General features: G+C 32.1%; 1 protein-coding gene across 1 annotated transcript in view; it reads left to right on the plus strand.

Moving 5' to 3' along the window:
* The window catches only part of Pgant1 (Polypeptide N-Acetylgalactosaminyltransferase 1), a 116,966-nt gene extending 110,780 nt beyond the window's left edge, over window positions 1-6,186 (plus strand). Inside the window, exon 11 of the mRNA XM_075356478.1 lies at window positions 5,452-6,186. Within this exon, the coding sequence (XP_075212593.1) occupies window positions 5,452-5,616 (165 nt within the window). The 3' untranslated portion in view covers window positions 5,617-6,186. The remainder of the gene's footprint in view (window positions 1-5,451) is intronic.
* Window positions 6,187-22,626: the final 16,440 nt, after the last annotated feature.

The raw sequence follows: 22,626 nt of genomic DNA on the forward strand, positions 1-22,626 counted from the left end.
TGGATAAAAACAAGCTCTTTTTGAAAAACCAGTGCTATCTGTTGGACATAAAAGCAGTACACGCTATACTAAATCTTTATATATAAAAATGTTAAGTTCGTTTGTGTACGCTTCAAAAGCTCAAAATGTTCTGCACCGATTGAGCTCAAATTTTAGCACGATATATAACCCGCATCAAAGATTGTTTTTATCTATTTTTCGCATCAGTCACATACCCGCGACCGCGAGAAAATAGTTTTTTTATTGGTCAGTTGTGTACCAGTGACCGCACCATCTGCTGGAAGTGAGGGGAACACTCGCCATACTAGCTAACGACAACCACAGTCATATGTGAAACAATACCTGTTCCCAATTACATTGTTTATTAACAAAAAAACAAAAAAAAGTAATCACTTGCATTTGATTCAGATTATTATACAATCTGAATTAAATATTCACTTTAATCGAGGTACTTTTGTGTGATCGTGTTGTGATTGAGCTGCGCCTTTCACCAAGCTCTGAATTTATTAGAAAACGACCAACAGCAGGATATATGTATTAATGACGTGTGCAACACTGCACATCCAAACCAAATTCTCACATTATTCGCAATTATATTGACCGCTTGCTTCCCTTCATCTCCCACAGAGTTACGGGAAAGATATCGATCGCATATGGCTGAGGATATTTTGCATAGAGTACGCCTAGAAAATACCAATATGACCGTGGAATTTACAGAAGGCATTTACAACGAAGCATTGATAAATATTGAAGACAAGTGATTAGCTATTGCAAATAAAGTTCTTAGTCGATCGGGAATGCCAGCACCCACCCGAGCTGTGATTGCTTCATTTGATGTGGATTTACGCCGTGAACAGAGTTACAACATTTGTGATCTTCAGTCATATGTCTGATCAAACATTCCCAAATTAACGCGTGAACAGAAAGGCAATTATGATCGCATAATGCAAATGATGAATGACTGAGTTGGGGGGGACCTTCTTCTTGGATGCGCCAGGAGGAACTGGGAAAACATTCCTCATTAGAAAAAAATGTTCGATCAAAAAATGACAATTATCCTGTTGCGGAATATTAATCGGCCAAAACTCTACAACTGCACGCGACTTGCAGTTAAGAAATTGATGAATAACGTAGTGGAAGCAACGATTTTAACGAGGCCTTTCAAAGGTGAAGATGTCCTCATTCCTAGAATACGAATATTAAATACAATATTTATATTGTCTTTAATAAAGACTGTGTTGCCTAAGAGGTCCTGTTTTATTGCTTTCCAAAGGTAACTACTATTCTAATCCCCTGCCCTCAAATAACAAACTTTTGGTTCTGTGATAACCAGCCATTACTTTTCAAAATATGGTATATCTTTAGAAAAACTATAAAAGCATACAGATGATCATCAGAATATCAAGCCTTCTTGTTCCCAGTGGGTTCTAGCCCTCTAGATCCTGCAATTAATAAAACTTGACATCCAAGCAATAGTTTTTCAAATATGTTCAACCATTAGAAAATGAATTAAAATACCTAATGCATTCAACAGATTTGGCTGAGAGGAAAGTTGAAGGATGTAGCATGTAGGTTAATAGTCACATTAATCTTTATTAATGTTTTTTGATTAACTAAGTACTCTGAAATGATTTTTATTTTTTAAGCACCACCATAAAGTTGAAAAATATTATCATTAAAACCTTACTTATTTTTTTAAAATAAAAAAAATGTATAAAAAAGGCTAATAGAAGAATTTATTATTAAACTAAGTCAAAAGTTATAAATTTAATAGAAAGTGAAGAAGCCCTATTCTATAGTTCTCTGGTTTTGTATATGTCACTGTTTTGAGCTATTTGAACTAAGTAAATTTTAAAAATGTATTCTTTTCCTTTGCTGAAGATTGAAGACAGTTTATAGTTCACAGAAGCTTTTATTTAACTTTTTTACAAATAATTTTTTTATGATATTTCTCCTTATCTTGAAATCCAACCCATTTTAGACATAGTATCTTCTATCACTTAGAGTGATAGTTTTCTAAATTTCATATTGTAAACTCTCCAAAATGCAAGCTATCTCATGAAATTGTATGATGACTGATGACAGCTCAAATCATTCCTGAGATATAATATTTAAAAAGAGATATAATAATAGATGCTTTCACTCTCACACATGCACACACACACACACACACACACACACACATACACATATGGCATTTCTGGGTTTTGGGCAACCAGAGAAAATACAAGCAACTAACAACTCCTAATTAAAAATATTATTTACTATGTTCTGGCAAAAATTTACATGTAAAATCCAAAATCCCTACTATTTCTGCTAACTTCAGTAGATTAAATCATCTATAATACAATCATATATGTAAATTTGAATTATTGAAGTGATTGATTTTAGTAGTTTATTAACTACTTAATGTAGTTAACATGCAGTAAAATTTAAAACTTGTCCCTGCCATAATGATGCCCCACTTAATACTAAAAAAAAAGTCAGCAGGTTGAAACAGGTAAAAATTTGACAAATTTATGTAACTCCAATTTTTATGATTTCAGTTTTTAAAAGTTTTTTCCTTAAACACTATTAGAGTGAACTTTATAAATTTTGAGTAAAAAGAAATATTTACTTTAAAGAAATTGAACAAAAAATTTATTTATTTTCTAGACTAAAGACTAAATTCATAGTCAATTAATTAGGAAAGATAATCATTTATCTTTTTAAAAAATAATTGTCTACCTTTTAATAAAGACAAGATTTTTCCTTTTTTTTAGCCTTAATTCAAAAAAGAAGATAAGTAAATATAAACTAACTTAAATAAGTTATGTGTGTACTTTTTATAGGGTAACCGGATGATGTTAAACAGTACTTAATTTAATACTTGAGAGATTTAAAATAGTATTTACATTTCTATGAATATGTATGAGATATACTTACATATTCTCTCTATGAATCATAAGACCTTGCTGATGGTGAGGGGGCTTGAGTGCTCATATAGAGTAGCTGGACTGAAGGTGCAACCATATTGGAGAGGTATCTGTTGAGAGCCAAACTAAGGAATGATTCCTGAAAGAGGGCAGCAATCCTTTCAGTAGTTGTTAAGGGCCTAGGTCAGGACAACTTAAACGGCCATATCAACATCACTCAGTCTTCTGAGTACTGCACATCTGAAGCGATGGAAAACTACAGCTGTTTTATTTTCAAGAAAATGTAGCTGTCTTCATTTTCATGTAACAAAGATGAAGGTGCCTTCCTTGATAAAATATTCTGGAGGTAAACTACTAGTCCCCCGTTCAGATCTCCACGTGGGGACCATTAAGGAAGGGGTCACAAGAAAATTAAAAAATAACATTCTATGAGTTGGAGTGTGGAATGTTAAAAATCTAAAAAAGGTTGGTAGGTTAGAAAATTTAAAAAGGGAAATTGGATAAGTTAAATGTAGTAGGAATTAGCGAGGTTCGGTAGGAAGAGGAAAACGACTTTTGGTCAGGTGATTTTAGAATAATTAACTCTGCTTCAAATAATGGGTAGGCAGGAGTAGGTTTCGTAATGAACAAGAAGAAAGGGGAGAGAATAGAGTATTTCAAATCGCTTAGCAATAGAATCATATTGTAAGAAGGATAAAATCAAAACCTAAGCCGACAATGATTATTAACATCTATATGCCTACAAGTACCCATGATGATGATGATGATGAGGTAGAGTGTGTATATGAAGAAACTGATGAAGCAATTAAACACATAAAAGGAGATAAAAATTTAATAATAGTTGGAGATTGGAATGCAAGGAAGGAAATATTGTGGGTGAATACGGGCTGGGCAATAGGAATGAAAAAGGGAACCGATTTATTGAGTTTTGCATGAAGTATAATTTAGTAATTGCCAACACCCAGTTTAAAAATCATAATAGAAGAATATACATGGAAAAAGCTGGGCGATAGTGCAAAGTATCAGATAGATTATATCATGGTTAAACGAAGATTTAGAAACTCATCGACTGTAAATGTCATCAAATGGCAAGTGAAGAGGTGTTGCGGAAAATTGATGAAGTGAGAAGCATTTGGAAAAATATAGTTAAAAGAAGAGACAGACTTATAGGCCACATATTAAGGCATCCTGGAATAGTCACTTTAATATTGGAGGGACATGTAGATGGGAAAAATTTTACAGATAGGCAATGTTTGGAATATGTAAAACGAATTGTTAGGGATATAGGATGTACGGGGTATACCAAAATGAAATGACTGGCAGTAGATAGGGAATCTTGGAGTCTTGGAAGTCTTGGAATGACTGAAGACAAAAAAACCATACAAGATTTTATAATCTAAGTCTTTTGGACAGGGAAAAAAGAAGCTTACTTAAATGTCTGGAAAGCTATTAGATATTATCCTTCAAAGTTAACCCCCTTGACACACTTCCCCCAATGGGGTTCTTCTACTGTTTGAGATACTTTTCAGTCTATTTTTTAAAATATTTAACAGGTGCTATATTTAACATCTTGTCACTGAAACAATGTGGGCTGAGCATTATTATGATGAATCAACCAGTGGCTACTTATTCAGTTACGGTCATTTACATCTAACAGTATCTCTTAGGTTAAGGAGAACAATCAGTCAGTACTCCTTCTTGAATGTACTCTGAAAATATCATGAGTCTTCAGAAGAATACTCATGATGAGTTACATCCTGGTGGTTGAAGAAAACATAATTGTAGATTCAGGTCTCACCTCCAATTTCTCATTTGTTTATGGATTTGTTAGGCTGAGGGCCTGCCAGGCATTGTTGCCCTCAATTGATGATCAGCCATATTTAAAACAATTATACCTCTCTAATTCATTAGCACTCATAGCTTCATTACCAAAAGCCCTTTTTATTTCTTCAACAGACTCCAATTACTTATTGCTGAGTTTAAACTAAATTTGTTGAAAATGAGTTTAAAATTTAATGCCTACTGTAGCAGTCTTGTAAAAAATTACACATGGTTATTGCAGAATATTCACATGCAGTACTTGTCCCTAATACAACTAGTTATAATGAAAAAAAATCAAGTCAATACTGTAAGACTGATAATTTGTTTATGTATACTTTATAAAAAAAGAAACTTAATTATATTTGAACATAAGCCTGTTATTATTGTTAAATTATTATATAAATTCATTCTTTCACACATTTATGAGAACATAATGACATTATGTAAGTAATTTGTTATTATTCTTTTATGTTAACACAGTGTGTTAATGCAAAATTTGTATTATTTATGCATTAATGAATATGCAAATCATGCATGATGTTATAGATTTTGATATTTTCAAATTTAAATACCAGTTTTATATTAATCTGCAGTCTGATTTTAAAAAAGAGAATTTTTCTTTTTTCAAATTTCTAAAATTAATCCTCATTTCTCATACTGTAGCTGTTAGACTGAAGTTTAAATAAATTGATTGATTTAAAATTTTCTTTTTTAGATTGGTCAAATTCAAAATGTGGAGACTCATTTGTGCTTAGATTCTGCTAATTTAAGAAATGGTGATACATTGCGAGTTTCGGATTGTACTGATTCACCTACTCAGCATTGGTCTTGGGATCATTTTTACGAAAAACATTTAGTCTCTCGAGAGAAAACTCTGTGATGACAATCTGTGCAGCTGTGATTGTTTTATATATCCACTGTGAATTTGTGCTCAAACTCTTAGAAATGTAACAGGGCTTGTTAAAGTTCACTTTTTAACTCCGTTTTTGTCCTAGTCATTTATTAACTATTTTAATTGCAGCAGCATTGTTTATTTATTTAAATTTCATTTTCATAATTAAAGTAGATTAGGGTCTTTTTAGTCAGTAATTTTAAGTTATAATAAATTTCTTCACCTGAATTAAGTACCATTGTTAATTATTACTATCAGTGGTTTGTAAATCATTGAAAAATATTTTAATAGAAGTAATAAATTATGGAAAAAGGTCAGAAGGAGCATTTTTTATTCTTAGTTCATCACAGTTTATTTTATGTTTTTGAGTTTTTACTTTTTACAAGCCCGTTGTTATATTAAAGTGCAATATATTTTTTACCCATAATTTAAATTCTGTACTTAAAAATTTGATACCAAATGAATTGATGATAATCTTAAAAAGTATTTTTTCTTAAGAAAATTGTGAAAAATGAAAATTATGTAACGTAAATCAATATTAAATTATTTTTTAATTTATTGTAACAGCTTTTGTTTATTGTTTTTCCTCATTCTGTTTTTAGAGTTCTTTGAATTCTTAGTTTTTCTGCAATAGATTATGTATTTTAATGCTAAATTATTTGGTTTTCTCTTATTTTTAAAGCAAATATATAGTAAAATATATGGGATAAATGTTAATCCACTGAAAATTCTTGATGGAACCTTAGTTCTACCAGGTCGATGTTACCTTCTCCTGCTACAGTTGTTAAAGTAAATGTAACTTGCTGATTTAAATTCAGCATTATTTGAGTAGTCATAAAAATGCAAAAGATCTTCATCAGTCATTTAACTGGTTTGAACTCTTCTTTTTTTTAATTCTGTGCTAAATCTTCAAATCAATGCTTGTGCTATATCCTTGACAATTCATATTTACAATCTTTGTTTTCCAATAAAAAAAAGAAGTTTATTTTCTCTTAAGTCCAATGATAGCAGCAGTTTATACGTTCACTTTAATTAAATTGAAATAGTAAGAATAGCTTACATTCTTGTAATGAGAAAGATTATCTATGTACAAAATTCCTCAATTAGAATTTTAATTTAATGCTTAACTGCCATTGTGAAATTTATTATACTGTTAATCAAGTCTTATTTGAGTCAGAATTTTAAGTTTTCATACTTATTCCCAGAATTCCAAGTTAATAATCTTTTTTGCATTTACACTATTAAATTTTAATTTAAAAAATGTAAAGCAAATGCATTTTCCCAAATGTGGTTTTTATGTGTAAAATTTATGGAGATCATCCAATTTTAAACTGAAAACCATAATGTTCCTTTAATTTGGTTTTTAAGATATTTATTATTATATTTTAATATAAAAATTAAACATAATCTTTAGAAAGTATAAATGAATAAAGCTTATTTAGCTGAAGTGCATGATGAATTTCTTAAAAATTACAGATGTGTTGTAAGAATATTTTATAGAATATTTAAAATTTTTAATCAATTGATAATTTTTCTGTAAATACTATTTATTATTATTAACAAAAATGAAAACAGATGAAATCCTTTATTTCATTAAAACATATTGTAATGTAATATAATGAAAACATAATTACAGTATAGAATGAAAACAAATCTTTATCACAAGCTTCATTTAGTAAATTGGGCGTATGATTTTATTACGTTGTGATCTTGCTTACCTGGTGTTCACTTCTGTCTATAATTGGATATATTCATCATTTTTTCTTTCAGTATTGTATACTTCAATAAGAGCTTCTGTCTCACATGCAATATCACCACTGTTGTATTATATTCACCACTGTGAATATAATATACAGATTCATTGTTGCTTAAATCATCAAAATTCAATAAATAAAATTATAAATTGTAAAACCTAAAACCCATATTTTTAAAAAGAACAAACAATTTCAAACCTAATGCTTTGGGTCAGTAACACTATATTTCAACCTAAAAAACCACATAACCTAAAAGAAACCACATTTGTAATCATAACTTCAATACCAGTGATCCATTCTTTATTTTATTTGTACCAAATTACTTGTCATTCAAAGGGCTTTTCAATTATGTCACAAGCTGCATTTTCTCATTTAAAAATAATAAGTTTGCAACCCTTGAAAATTTTAAAAACATTAAGGATGAACTTTTGTTTTAATTAAAAAAAAAATGTTTTTCACAGTTTTAATCCACAGATTATGATTATTTCAAATGGTTTAAGAAGTAGTATCACATAATTTTGTAGTTGTTTTTATTGGACTGAAATTTAAAAAAAGTGCTATCCCAAATGGTTTTTCACACCTACTGAGCAAAGGGGTGAGCAGATTTTTATTTATTTTTTTTCACCAAACTTCCATTGTTTTTTTCAGGTTGTTAATTAATGTAATTAAATGTTACCATTGCCCTTTAATATGAGTTGGGGTAGGTGTAACAGAGAGGGTGGGTTCCACCCCTTTGAAAATAATTTTAAAAAGGTTCCCCTCAAGAATGGTGACATGCCTGTAAACATAAATATGATGGGACTGATGAATAATAAATAATAAATGTTGTTGTTGAATAATAAATGTGGTAACTTTTCAAATGATCACCCAGTAGTATGTACCTATACTGTTGTTATGTGCTATGATATTGTCTATCTGATAGTGTGCTTTGTCCTCAGGTAATATCGCATATATCTCCTTGTTTCGTAGCTTTTGAACAAAGTTTTGATTATAAATAATTTCTTCTGTTGGTAAAATTCTACTAATCAGTCCCACATTTCCTTCTTCACCTTTTATGATCACAGCATTCCAGTCTTCCATCAGTGCCTTTTAGCAATCCTTTTTTGATTTTATTAATTTTCAATCCTCTCAAACATGTCTTCTCTGCACCCGCTTTGCTACTTTATTCCTCATAATTATTGCCATTCCATTTTTTCCTTTTTTTCTCCAGAGTAAAATTTGATTACTTACCAGTCTTCATTTCACCCTTCCTTCACACCTTACTTCACTCAGTTCTAATATATATTCATTTTATTTATCTTCATTTCTATCTTGAGATTCTCTAACTTTTCACTCTGTAACAAAGTCTTAACATTCCAAGTTCAGATATGCAATCAATCCATTAACTTCTTTTGTTGCTTCTCCTGGAGATCTGAATAAGAGGCTATTTTAACTTTGAAACATTTTACAGAAGAAGCCAGCAGCATCACAGTGTAGTGCAAGCAGTTATCACTAGGATATTTAATATAATGGTTTTCCATTGCCTTTTGTATTCTAATATCATCAACTTCCTCAAGACCATTTTCCCACCCCCAAAACAATAGAGTGCCCTGTACCTGCCACTGCGCATCCACCCTGCAAGGAGGCTTTTGGCACTTATAAGGTGTAGAACTCTTATACTGGAAATAACTTGGTCCCTTCATTCATTAGAAATTTACAAATACTAGCAATAGATAATACATACAGTCATTGCCCCTTTCCTATCACAGGGATATGAATATCAGGATTTTCCCTTCATTGATTTCACTGGTCAACATGATTTTTGTCAAGTATTAATAGGTGTACTTATGCAGTTTTTTATCCTGTTTTCAAATATGTATTTTGAATTTTACCATCACCCACAGTTTTTTTGTTATTTTAATTTTTTAAATATTTTGAAACATTTTTTGATCATCTGTCCATTGTCATGTAAAAGCTCCTAGAGCATTGTAAATGTGATGGAACCAAATAAGCTAGCTCACAGAGTAGTGTTGCTATTGTTGTGCAGACATGTTGTGTATGGACATGTACAAACATGATCTAGTGTAGTACACATTCATCAGAACGATGTGATGCCAGTTGTGAGATAGTAGTGAACCAGTAAACATGTCATTGTGAGTGTTTGTGTGTCTGAATTATTGCGTATTATATATTTACAACTTTATTTATTTCAATTAGTCGTTAGTTACAAAATGCCTAGAGTTTGTTTAAATCTTGTTATATATGTGGTGAAGTGACGCTCAAGTCCCATGTGTTATGAACCTTATTTTGGGTGTAACGTCGAGGACCAAACAAGGGCTTGAGCCCCACATATCTGTTGTTTATTGTGTTCTAGACTTCTCACTGCATGGAAAAATGGCAAATGCCATTTGCTATTCCTATGATTTGGAGGGAACCCAAAGATCACTCTTCTGACTGTTATTTCTGTTTAACAAACATTAAAGGGATTATGTTAAAATCAAAACATACAGTGGTGTACCCTAACTTGCAATCTGCGGTGAGACCAGTTCCACACTGCAAAGAATTGCCCATACCAAAGCTTCCAGAACATTTGACATTAGATGAAGAGAGCTCAGAGTCTAGTGGAAGTAAGGAAGAAAAAGAAACAGATTCTGGTGATACAACTTTTAAACAAAGCAGTTCATCTAAGCCTCATTTACTGACTCAAGAAAATTTTAATGATCTCATACAAGATTTAAAGTTATCCAAAAAAACTGTTGAAATGTTTACTTTCTAGCTAAAAGAATGGAATCTTCTTCAAAAAGAATACAAAGGTATGTACTTATCGTAATCATCATTCTGAATTTAAAGACTATTTTTCTGAAGAAAATGGCTTAGTGTTTAGTAATGTCTTACTTTTGATTAAAAGAAATCAAAAGTAAATTAAAAGAGATCATTTTTCTTGGGCCTACTTTGTAATGAACATAACCCAACAGAATGGCGCTTTTTCATTGATTCCTCTAAAGTTAGTATATAAGCTATGCTTCTGCGTAATGGCAATAAATTCCCATTAGTAGCTGTTGCTCACTTTGCTAGTATGAAAGAAACATATGAAAACTTTAGATTTATATTGGAAAAGCTTCAATATGCAGTGCATGAATGGAATATTTGTGGTGATGTGAAGTTAATTGCACATATTCTTGGTCTGCAACTTGGTTACACAAAGTACTGTGGTTTTTTGTGTCAATGGGATAGTAGGGACAGAAAAACTCATTTCATTAAAAAATAATGGCCTAAATGCAACCACTCATTCCTGAACAGAAAAATTTGAAACATGACCCATTGTGTAATCCTAAAAATGTGTATCTACCTCCATTACTTATCAAACTAGGGTTAATGAAGAATTTTGTCAAGGCCATGGACAATACTCCTGGTTTAATGTAGGAAACAGAAGTTTCCTAAAATTAGTGATGCAAAAATTAAAGAAGAAATATTTGTGGGTTCACAAATACGACCACTAATGCATAATGAAAGGTTTGAGGAACTATGGAATCTACTGGAGAAAGCAGCTTGGCAAGTATTCAAAAATGTTACTCAGAGTTTTTTGGAATCGAAAGGCGGAAAATTACCATGATATTGTCACCGATCTTATGGTAGGTTGCAATATGTCCTTAAAAGTACACTTCCTACACTCACACCTAGATTTCTTCCCGGAAAATCTTGACGCAGCAAGCAATGAGCTCAGGGAACACTTTCATTAGGAGATTTCAGCTATGGAAAAGAAGTATGCTGGCCGATTATTGTTAAACCATCAAGAGGGATACTCCTCAGGTGAAATATAGCAGAAAATTGCCATTTCTTACTTTCTAGGAGTGTCAAATGTTTGAATATTGTGTGGTTAAGAATGCAGAACGTATTAAAATGTTTGAAATTATAAATGCCTGTTTCTCAGAAACTGTGCTTGATGGGAAAAAAACTGATATATTTGAATTCAGGAGAAAAAATACTATCAGAATCACATATATATATATATATATATATATATTTTTTTTTTTTTTTTTTTTTTTTTTTTTCTTCCTGAGACAAAAAAAAAGTCTTTGTTCCCCAGTGTTCTTGGAATGTAAAAGCATTTATAAATTTTACATTACTTTTAAATTGGATGTATCCTACACATTTCTGTAAAAATGATATTGTGTTTCTTTTACAAATACTTATCAGTCATCAAGTAAACATAAAATCATTTGAAATGTTCATAATTTTAATTTCATGAAAATCTCTTTTATAGAGTGACTGCAATGATTTTTTGATGCCTTTTCACAAGGACACTGATATTAAATTACCACATGCATTGTATGTAAGCCCCTTGCCATACAGTAAAGATGGGATATATTTTTAATATTGTTAAAACATATACATAAAGTATTTATACACTAATAATATCATTGAAAACATTCCTAAAACTTGCAATGAAGAAATATTTAAGCTACAAACCTAATAACCACATCATTAAATAATTAAAAACCAAAAATAATAATAATAAAATAAACAATCTGTGTGGAAATAAATGTAGTGGTTGTGATTGTATTTATATAAGAAAAACAAATAGATCCTTTAAAACCAGATTTCTTGAACGTTAGAGAAATTAAAAAGTAAATTAGCGTTATCTAATTTGGCATACCAAATAAATAATAAACCATTATATTTCTTATTTTAACACAAATTTAGAAATATATTTTTTTCTTGTCATTTATTTGGTTTGCTGCAGCTCTCCAAGATTCGCTATCTAGTGCCAGTCATTTAATTTCGGTATACCCCCTACATCCTACATCTCTAACAATTTGTTTTGCATATTCTTAATGTTGCCTGCCTGCACAATTTTTTCCTACCTATCCGTCCAATATCATAGTGACTATTCCACGATGTCTTAAGATGTGGCCTATAAGTCTGTCTCTTCTTTTAACTATATTTTTCCAAATGCTTCTTTCTTCATCTATTTGCCGCAACACCTCTTCATTTGTCACTTTATCCACCAATCTGATTTTAACATTCAACATCACCACATTTCAAGAGCATTTCTTCTCAGGTATTCTGATCGTTCAAGTTTCACTTTCATATAAAGCTGCACTCCAAACATATACTTTCAGAAATATTTTTCCGACATTTAAATTAATTTTTGATGTAAGCAAATTATATTATTGACTGAAGCTCATGTCACCTGTGCTGTTCGGTATTTTATATTACTCCTGCCTTGTCCATTTTTAGTAATTCTACTTCCCAAATAGCAAAATTCTTCTATGTAATCTTTTCTCTTCCTATTTTTGCATTCAGTGGTCCACCTACATTATTTCTACTACATTTCATTACTTTCGTTTTGCTCTTGTTAATTTTCATGCGGTAGTTCTTGCGAAGGATTTCATCCATGCCGTTCACTGTTTCTTCTAAATCTTTTTTACTTTCAGCTAGAATTAGTATATCATCGGCAAATCGTAACATCTTTATCTTTTTCACCTTGCACTGTTACTCCGGATCTAAATTGTTCTTTAACATCATTTACTGCTAGTTCTATGTAAAGATTAAAAAGTAACGGGTATATGGAACATCCTTGTCAGACTCCCTTTCTTATGTTCTTCAATTATTACTGTTGCAGTTTGGTTCCTGTACATGTTAGCAATTGTTCTTCTATCTCTGTATTTGAACCCTAATTTTTTTAAAATGCTGAACATTTTATTCCAGTCTAAATTATCAAATGCCTTTTCTAAGCCTATAAGTGCATATTTGTATGTGCCTATAAGTGTATGTTTGTATTTCTTTAATCTACCTTCTACTATTTATCTGAGCATTAAAATTGCTTCCCTTGTCCCTAAAATTTTCCTGAAACCAGGATGGTCTTCTCGTAGCACTTCTTCCACACTCCTCTCAATTTTTCTGTACAGAATTCTAGTTAAGACTTTTGATGCATGAGTAGTTAAGCTAATTGTTCTGTATTCTTCACATTTATCTGCTCCTGCTTTCTGTGGTATCATGACAATAACACTCTTTTTGAAGTCTGATGGAAGTTCCCTGTTTTGTAAATATTACACAACAGTTTGTATAATATATCTATCGCTTCCTCACCTGCACTATGCAGTAATTCTGCAGATATCCCATCTATCCCAGGAGCTTTTCTGCCATTCAAATCTTTTAATCTTCTCTTAAATTGAGATATCAATTGTTTCTCCCTTTTCATCCATTTTGACTTCCTCTTCTTCCTTCTCTATAACACCAGTTTCTAATTAATTTCCTCTGTATAACTCAATGTATTCCACCCATTTATCGACCTTTTATTTCGTATTATAAATCGATGATGTAGTACCATCTTTATTTAACACATTATTAGATTTAAATTTATGTACTACAAAATTCTGCTTTACTTCCCTGTATGCTCTGTCTAGTTTAACAATGATCATTTCTCTTTCCACTTACTCTTCTTTTGCTAATTTGCACTACTTGTTTATAATATTTCTTCATTTTTGATAGTTCCTTTTACATTCTTCATCCCTAGCATTCTTATACTTTCTACATTCATCCATCAGGTGCAATATATCCTCTGATAACCAAAGTTTCCTACTAGTTCTCTTTGTTCTACCTAAGTTTGCTTCTGCTGATTTAAGAGTTTCCTTTTTAACATTCTACCTATCTATTTTCTACCTTATCTTTATTACTCAAACCTCTTGCAATGTCCTCCTCAAAAATCTTCTTTACCACCTCTTCTTCAAGCTCCTCTAAATTTCACAGATTCATCTGACCCCTTTTTCTTCAGGTTTTTAAATATCAGTCTACATTTCATTATCACTCAATTATGGTCACTATCAATGTCTGCTCCTGCATATGCTTTGCAGTAGATGAGCTGATTTTTAAATCTTTGTTTAACCATGATATAATGTATATGATACCTTGCAGTATCATCTGGCTTTTTCCATGTATATATTCTTCTATTATGATTTTTAACCTGGGTGTTGGCAATTACTGAATTATACTTTGTGCAAAACTCAGTCCCCTCTTTCAATCATTTTACCCGTATTTACTCACAATTTTTTTTCTTCCTTGCCATTTCCGATGATTGCATTTCTTTCTCTAACTATTATTAAATTTTCATTCCTTTTTATGGGTTTAATTGGTTCATCAATTTCTCTGTATACATACCCTACCTCATCAAAATCATGGGCACCTTGTAGGAATAGATGTTAACAGTCATTGTCGGTTTAGGTTTTGATTTTATCCTTATTACAATGATTCTATTGCTAAGCGTTTTGAAATACTCTACTCTCTTCCCTCTCTTCTTGTTCATTACGAAACCTACTTTTGCCTGCACTTTATTTGATGCTAAATTAGTTATTCTAAAATTACCTGACCAAAAGTAATTTTGCTCTTCCAACCAAACCTTGCTAATTCCTACAACATCTACATTTAACCTATCCATTTCCCTCTTTAAGTTTTCTAACCTATCAACCTTTTTTTAGACTTTTAACATACCACACTCCAACTTGGAGAATGTTACTTTTTAATTTTTTGGTGACCCCTTCCTTAGTAATCTCCATTTGGAGATCTAAATGGGGAGCTAGTTTACCTGTGGAATATTTTACCGAGGAAAGTGCCTTCGCCTTTGTTACATGAAAATCCAGAGAGCTACATTTTCTTGGAAAAAAGCAACTATAATTTTCCATTGCTTTCAGCTGCGCAATACTCAGAAGATTGAATATGTTGATATGGCCATTTAAGTTCTCCTGACCTACCCCATTAACAACTACTGAAAGAGCTGCTGCCCTCTTTCAGGGATCATTCTTTAGTCCGGCACTCTCAACAGTTATCTCTCTGATACGGTTGCACCTTCGGTCCAGCTACTTACTCTGTATCACTGAGCACTAAGCCCCCTCATCATCAGCAAGGTCTCATTATTCATAAATGTTAGAAGTTAATAAAAATGACATAAAATTAAATATATTAGAAAAATATTACATATACAAACAAATTTTCAGTTTGATAAACCATCAGATCATGTTTGAGGGAGACAGTGTTATAAAATCTGCAATAGACAGCAGCACTCATATAATAAATTAATATGAAATTTTTAATATGCAGTTTAATTAAATATTTAAATCATGATTGTTGATACATGATCCCATGAAAGTAATTTCATGATACAATCAAGGTAAGATATATCTTGTCTCAATATTCTGCACTAGATGGTTTATATTAATAGAATTATAATATACATATATATATATATACATTATGCAGTTTCAGAATGTACATTTAAGTGAAAATTAAGAATTTTACCTTTTAAAACAAGTGTTAACATTGATGCAGCTGTATCCCTTAAGAGAAAGAAAGGTAAGCTAGGATATAACTTCTTTAAAACGTCATAAAAAGTAAACCAAGGGTAAATGTAAACACTAATTAAAGGTTCATTAATTCAGCTAATTTCTACATATCATTCAATTTAAGTATAATTATCCTTTAAATGGGTAGCTGCTTGGTTTTTGTAGTATTGGATGTGTAATTAGCAGAATTGCTTTAAAAAATTGTATACTATGTGGATTATTAATGTACACATCTCAGATCTGAGAAATCACCAAACTGAGTTCATATATTTCCTTTGGAAGTTATAAATTTTTGTCAGTGTCTATAAAGTTTTTGAAAACACTCCTGGAACTCATTTTGAAATATCATCCTTAGCTGCTTTGCTCACATTGGCCATCACATCATTGCTGTACTTACATCTTTTCTCTTTCAGAGCATTTTTCTAGCAAGGAAACAAATAAAGATCAATTGCTGTCAAGTTGGAAGAATATGGTAGATACTCCAGAGTTATGTTGGATCGTGCCAGATAATCTTTGACATCTTTTATATGGATTTGAAAATACTAGATCATGGATATTAGTGTTCTTTAGTGGTTGGGTTTCAATTAACTGTACATCTCAGGAATGGTCGACCTGAGACTGTACAAGACTACACTTCATTTACATTCATACATATCATCCTCATTAATCCTCTGAAGTATTATCTGAACGGTAGTTACCGGAAAAACCACCATAAGGAAAAATAAAAAATAATAAAAATAAAATATCAAAAATTACCTTATCAAAGGTAATCTTTGATAAGCATGGATCAATCTAACAAGGCACTGACATAAAAGAATCGGTTCTTTGTTTCCCATTTTTTAGATGCTTCTTTCTTACCACACTGCATAAATGACGAAGGATAATGACATTTATTCTTTTTTCATTTATGCCCATCAGGAATGAATTTGTAATGAACAGTACTATGTGAATCAAAAGTAACTTTTTGTTTCCTCCTACCCAAACAAAATTTCTGTGGCTGTGGAAATGATGTTGATTATCTGCTCTTACAATTGGTATTATGTCTATGGATCATGCAAAAAAACACCATGTTTTGTTTCCTGTTATGATCTTGCTCAGAAAATTTTGATCTTCATAAACTACAGTCATAAGGAATCCTGTTATATCATGCAAGTTTCTTTCTGATATGCCAACAACATATTTGGAACAAAATGTTGACAAACACATGTTCAGTTATTATAGAGAATGCTACGATAACGGATATCCCAACTGCTGATGTTATTTCCTTGATAGTTTTTCTTCCACCACTTAACACAACATTTTCAGCATACTTGATGATACTTTCTTCATTTGTCAAAGTAAACAGGGACCCACTGTGAATATATCATCTTGACACTAATGTGACTATTACCAAAACACTTATCCCAATTGTAAAGTTTTTCTTCATTCGATTCTTTATATCGTTTTATTCAAGCAGCAGTAATTTTTCTGACAATAATTTTTTTAAGCAAATCTCAGAATTTGATTTGTCCATTGTTCAGTTACTGACATGTTTCACTGCGACATACATAATACGAAAAAAGGAGCTTAAGTACTGTTGTATGTAAAACAGAAAATGTGATACAGCGATGTTGTGATGTCAAGAGTGCTGCCCAGATAAAAACTATAAATTTCCTTACTATTGTTATTTTAAACTCTGTGAGACAATTCTTGTAAATGGAACTTTTGAGCCTACATTTGTGTGTGTGTGTACCTACTTTGACTTATTGCATACTTTCATGAATTTCTGTCATCTTAAATTAATTATCCATTTAAGGAAATGTTTCTAACTTGGAAATTGTTTATTTTTCCTGTTTTTTTTTTTTTTGGATGAAGGAAAAAATTATTCCTTCAACAGACAGAAATAAAACATTGTGCAGAGGTTATTTAGTAGGAGTTCACTATAGATGATAAGTAATTCTTTGTTAGCAAGTTTGAAAAATTATTAAATGACATTAGGTAATTTTTACTTATAAAAATATAAATTATGTTATTAACTTGTAATATACAGAATTTTAGACTTCTCATGATTAATATCATTCTGAAAGTTTCTTTGATACTTATAGAAGAACAAATAAACTGTGTAGAATAATTTGTGGGAACTATAAAAAGAAATGAAGAAAAGCGAAATCCCCATTAAGCTTCACTCATTCAATGACCAGGGTGGAAAAAAAGACATTGCATTTTTAGAGGTATCAGATTTATCCTATTAACATGAACATGTTGTAAGGCAATATATTCTCATCTTAATTTAATTAGTTGTCTTATTTTTACTTTCTTATCTAAGACTATATTCAAGATCTTAAATTTGTCTCTGGTAGTTCATTTTTTAGATTTCATATTTACTATTTAGTTTGTCTTTGAGAAATGAGCATAAGATAATAAATAATAAATTTTAGATAACTAAAATAAGTTTATTTTTAATTTGTTAGTTTACATTACAGAATAAATCTATCATGATAATTAATTTAATTAAAAACAGTGGATATGCTAAAACAATTTAATTGGAAATATTTTACAATAGATGAAATCAATATTATTTTTGCATTGAATATTTGCTACAAGACTTCTTTATAAACTATGCCAACTATTTCATTATACAAAATTATATACAAAGTATGATAAACTATAATAAGAATTTACTCATTCTTCTATATTGGCCCTACTCCCCTGGGCCAGACATACAGTTAAGTAAAGCTCGGCCCAGGAGGTGACCTTTTACTCACAGTCTGCACAATTTTGTGCCATTTGCCATATATCACAAGAATCTTACAACTAATATCACAGACGAATTTATAAAACATAAAAAAAATATGAATATATATATATATAACATTTGACAAATTCCCATAGGGAGTGTAAAAGGCTTGCTACTCGGATAACAAAAACAATACATAGGACTAAAGTAATTCAATTTTTATGTTATGTTAAATATTTTTATTAACCCTATACTACGCAAAAACATAAACATCCGGTTTAAAACCTCTTTATCATTTAGGGTTAATGATGTTTAGAGCCTTATTTATAGCGTATAGTGCAGCGGTAAACACACTCGTAATACCGGGTAGACTAAACATTTAAGTTCTTTCATTGACAACAAATGCACAACCAACGGTATCGTTTTGTTTCGATCCATCAGTGTATACAACCGCGTTTGGTTTCATCTTGGAGAGAACACACTGAAACATTTGCTGGAAGACAATAGGTAGTGTTGATTGTTTATTGTACGTCGTAAGGTCAAAAGTAAAATTTATAAGGTTTATTCTCCACGGAGGATATGAGCAAGGATACGTAGGAAAGAATGACGGTGTGTCAACATTTATATGCTGCAGCAGACGCCGGATACGGACAGCTACAGGTGCAGTACGATGTGGATGGTCCTCATACTTTCCTAGATTAGGATTTCTAAAGAGTGAGTCAAGAGCCGGGTGATTTGGCTGTCCTCTGAGACGAGCAAAATAACATAATAAAAGCTGGTCTCGTCTATCCCAAAGTGATGGTTCACCACAGTCTACAAGTAAGCTTGCGACAGGACTTGATCTAAACGCGCCTGTGGCAAGCCGAAAGAAAGCATGATGTACACTAGCCAGCATTTTAAGCACGGTTTGACAAGCTGAAGAGTAGGCGACACAACCACAATCTAAACGGGAGCGAACAAAGGAATAGTAGAAACGTATCATACATGACCTATCGGCTCCCCAGTTGGTGTTAGTAAGGACTCGCATCATATCTAGAAGTTTGGAACATTTTGTTTTCAATTCTTTTAAATGTTTGACCCAAGTAAGACGGCTATCAAAAAATAAACCTAAAAACTTGATGTAGGTAGAGATAATCTCTCCGTTCAGAAAAACTTGCAGAATAGAAGGGTTTCGTAGCCGAGAAAAGACTACACATTTTGTTTTTTCGGATGAAAATATGAAACCAGTAATCCTGGACCAAGCTTCAAGGTGAGATATAATGTTCTGCAGTAGTATCTCTGCTGTGGGTGTTGAACGGCTTGCAATGTAAATAGCAAAATCGTCAGCAAATAGAGAACATGAGACAGGAGCTTGCACACATTTGGCAATACTGTTTATGGCTACAGAAAATAAGGTGGGACTTAATACACTACCTTGAGGCACTCCATTCTCCAATATGACACTATCTGAGAGCAAATCGTCCACCCAAACTCGAGCCGTTCGGTGATTTAAGAATCCCCGAATAAACGCAAGCATATTGCCCTCTTGATTCCCCATTCTTTGAGGGTGTTAAGAATACCACGTCGCCAGGCTGTGTCGTACGCCTTTTTTATATCAAAGAAGATAGCGACGAGGTGCTGGCGATTGAGGAAAGCGTTTTGTATGGCTGTTTCCATTGACACTAAATGGTCAATGGAAGATCGCCTTGTCGGAAACCACACTGTTCTTGTTTCTCCAAGTACCATGTAAGCCTGCGGTTTACCATTCTCTCCATGATTTTACACAAAACGCTTGTTAATGAAATAGGGCGGTAATTTGAGGGGCAGGTTTGGTCTTTAACAAACCTGGTTTTAGTACTGGTATAATAAATGCTTCTGACCAGTCGGGTGGGAAGATTTGTTCGGAGAATAAACCGTTGTAAATATTCAAAAGATGTTGTAGTGCCGAATTAGGAAGGTGTGAAAGCATTCCTTAATTACGAATGGGGTGTTTAATTCACCTACCGAATCACCTATGTTTAGCGATAATACTTCTATCTGTATCTTGTACCTTTGAAAATCGTTATTATACGATGAGGTGAGAGACACCGAGCGGAAAGATTTTGCTAGAGTATTTGCCACAGCCGAAGGTGAAGAAAGGAGTTCTCCTTCATCAATAAGACCGAGAATAGATTGTTTCGATAAACCGCAAAATATTGCGCAACGGTATGCCATTTCCTTTTGCTTTAAATTGGGTGAAAACGCGACGACAACTTACGGTAAGCTTCAGAAGGCTTTTGGAGAGGAGGTTATGTCAAGAGCTCAGTTTTTCGGTGGCATAACATTTTTTGCGAAGGCAGAACGAATGTTGATGATGGTGGCAGTGGACGACCATCAACCTCACGGACAGATGTCAACAGTTATCAATGACCAGGGTGCATGAAATCGTACGATCTGATCGAAGATTATCCGTGAAATTGATTGCAGAAGAACTCAACATCGATCGGTTCGTCTAATATTAACTGAAGATCTTGGTACGAGAAAGATTTGTGCAAAAATCTCACACAACAACGCGAGAAACACGGAAAAATGTGGCAGCCGATCTGTTAGAGCAAACGGAAGATTTGTTGAGCCGTGTTATCACTGGTGATGAAGGTTGGTTTTTTCAATACGATCCAGAGACAAAACACTAAAGTTCGCAATGGAGCTCAAAGGGATCACCCAGACCAAAAAAAAGCTCGCATGTCAAAGTCAAAAGTGAAATGCATGCTTGTGTGCTTCTTCGATTCCAAGGGAATTGTTCATAAAGAGTGGGTGCCTCCTGGACAAACGGTTAATCGATATTTCTACAAAGAAATTTTAGAAAGACTTCGTAAACGAGTTCTTCGTGTCCGTGCCAACGTTGCTGAAAATTGGATTCTGCATCACGATAATGCGCCATTCCATACTGCTCTGTCAGTACAGCAATTTTTAACCTTATACAAATTTCAGTACTACCACAGCCACCTTATTCACCAGATATCGCTCCGTGCGACTTTTTTCTATTTCCAACAGTCAAAAGTGAACACAGTTTGAACACAACACAAGATGTCCAAAAAGCTTTGACGAGGGTCTTGAAGGATATTACAGAAGATGAGTTCCAGAAATGTTACCATCAATGGCAGAAGCACTGGAATAAGTGTGTGCAATCAGAGGGGAACTACTTTGAAGGAGATAACACTAAACACTACTAAAACGATAAGCAACATTTTTTTTCACATCAGTCTCATTACTTTATTGTCGCACCTCGTATATGTAGCAAAATTATTATAATGGCCTTGATAACTGAACTTTTTCTTTGTATGTGATCTTAGTTAAATAATTAGGTATAATTGGTAAATTATACCTAAGGTATTTGTGTTGGGAAGAGATTGTTAAATAATTTTTTCATTACAGCAATCAGATTTTTAGAATAACAATTCTGAAAATAACAGTTTTAAGAGCAATGTCCTTTATCCTCTCTATGACAACTTTACTGAATCATCGCCCAGAACTTAATAAAGCTAAACAGATGAATTACTGCAAATGGTTTCAATCATTTGTTAATAGTGTGCTTATGATATTGCTAATATTTATTTTAGTGTTGAAACATAGTGCCATGTAAGTGAATACATTTAATCCACATAATATTCAAATTGTAAGCACTGTAAATCCTCACACAGTTCAAGAATCACATCTCTACTGTGAAAAAAAATATGTAGTGGTGAAATGGTGTGCCATTTCACTGAAGAAAATCAGTTTCTTAGATTGATTATTTTAACAATACTGTAAATAAACTTGTTTAACAAAGGTGAAATCTAAATTTATTTATCACTGCAATACAATAAAAAGTGCATTAAACTATTAAAACTCTTTTAATTTTAAATTATAGATAAAATTAATATAATTACTGACAATGTAATTTCTTATTCAAACTACTATTTTTTTCATAAACTCTGTTTTTGTATCTCCCAGTTAAACTAAAGTTTCTTTAACTTTTTTAAAAAACTTCAATCCTAAAAGTAGCATAAAGGATACTGTAGTTTTTTTCTTACAACATTTGCTGAGCCCGTTGCTAGTATTGCTTAAGTTAAGACATCTGAGATACTCCCATTCCCTAAGGGAATGGGAGTATCTCAGATGTTCAATACGTTGCATTAAGTCCTTTGATCACATTAACTCAAAACCTGACTAGAATTAGGTTGAGGAAAACATAAAAAATTTAACTGTAAAA

Source organism: Lycorma delicatula, chromosome 1 (genome assembly GCF_047948215.1).
Source record: "Lycorma delicatula isolate Av1 chromosome 1, ASM4794821v1, whole genome shotgun sequence".
Taxonomy (NCBI): domain Eukaryota; kingdom Metazoa; phylum Arthropoda; class Insecta; order Hemiptera; family Fulgoridae; genus Lycorma; species Lycorma delicatula.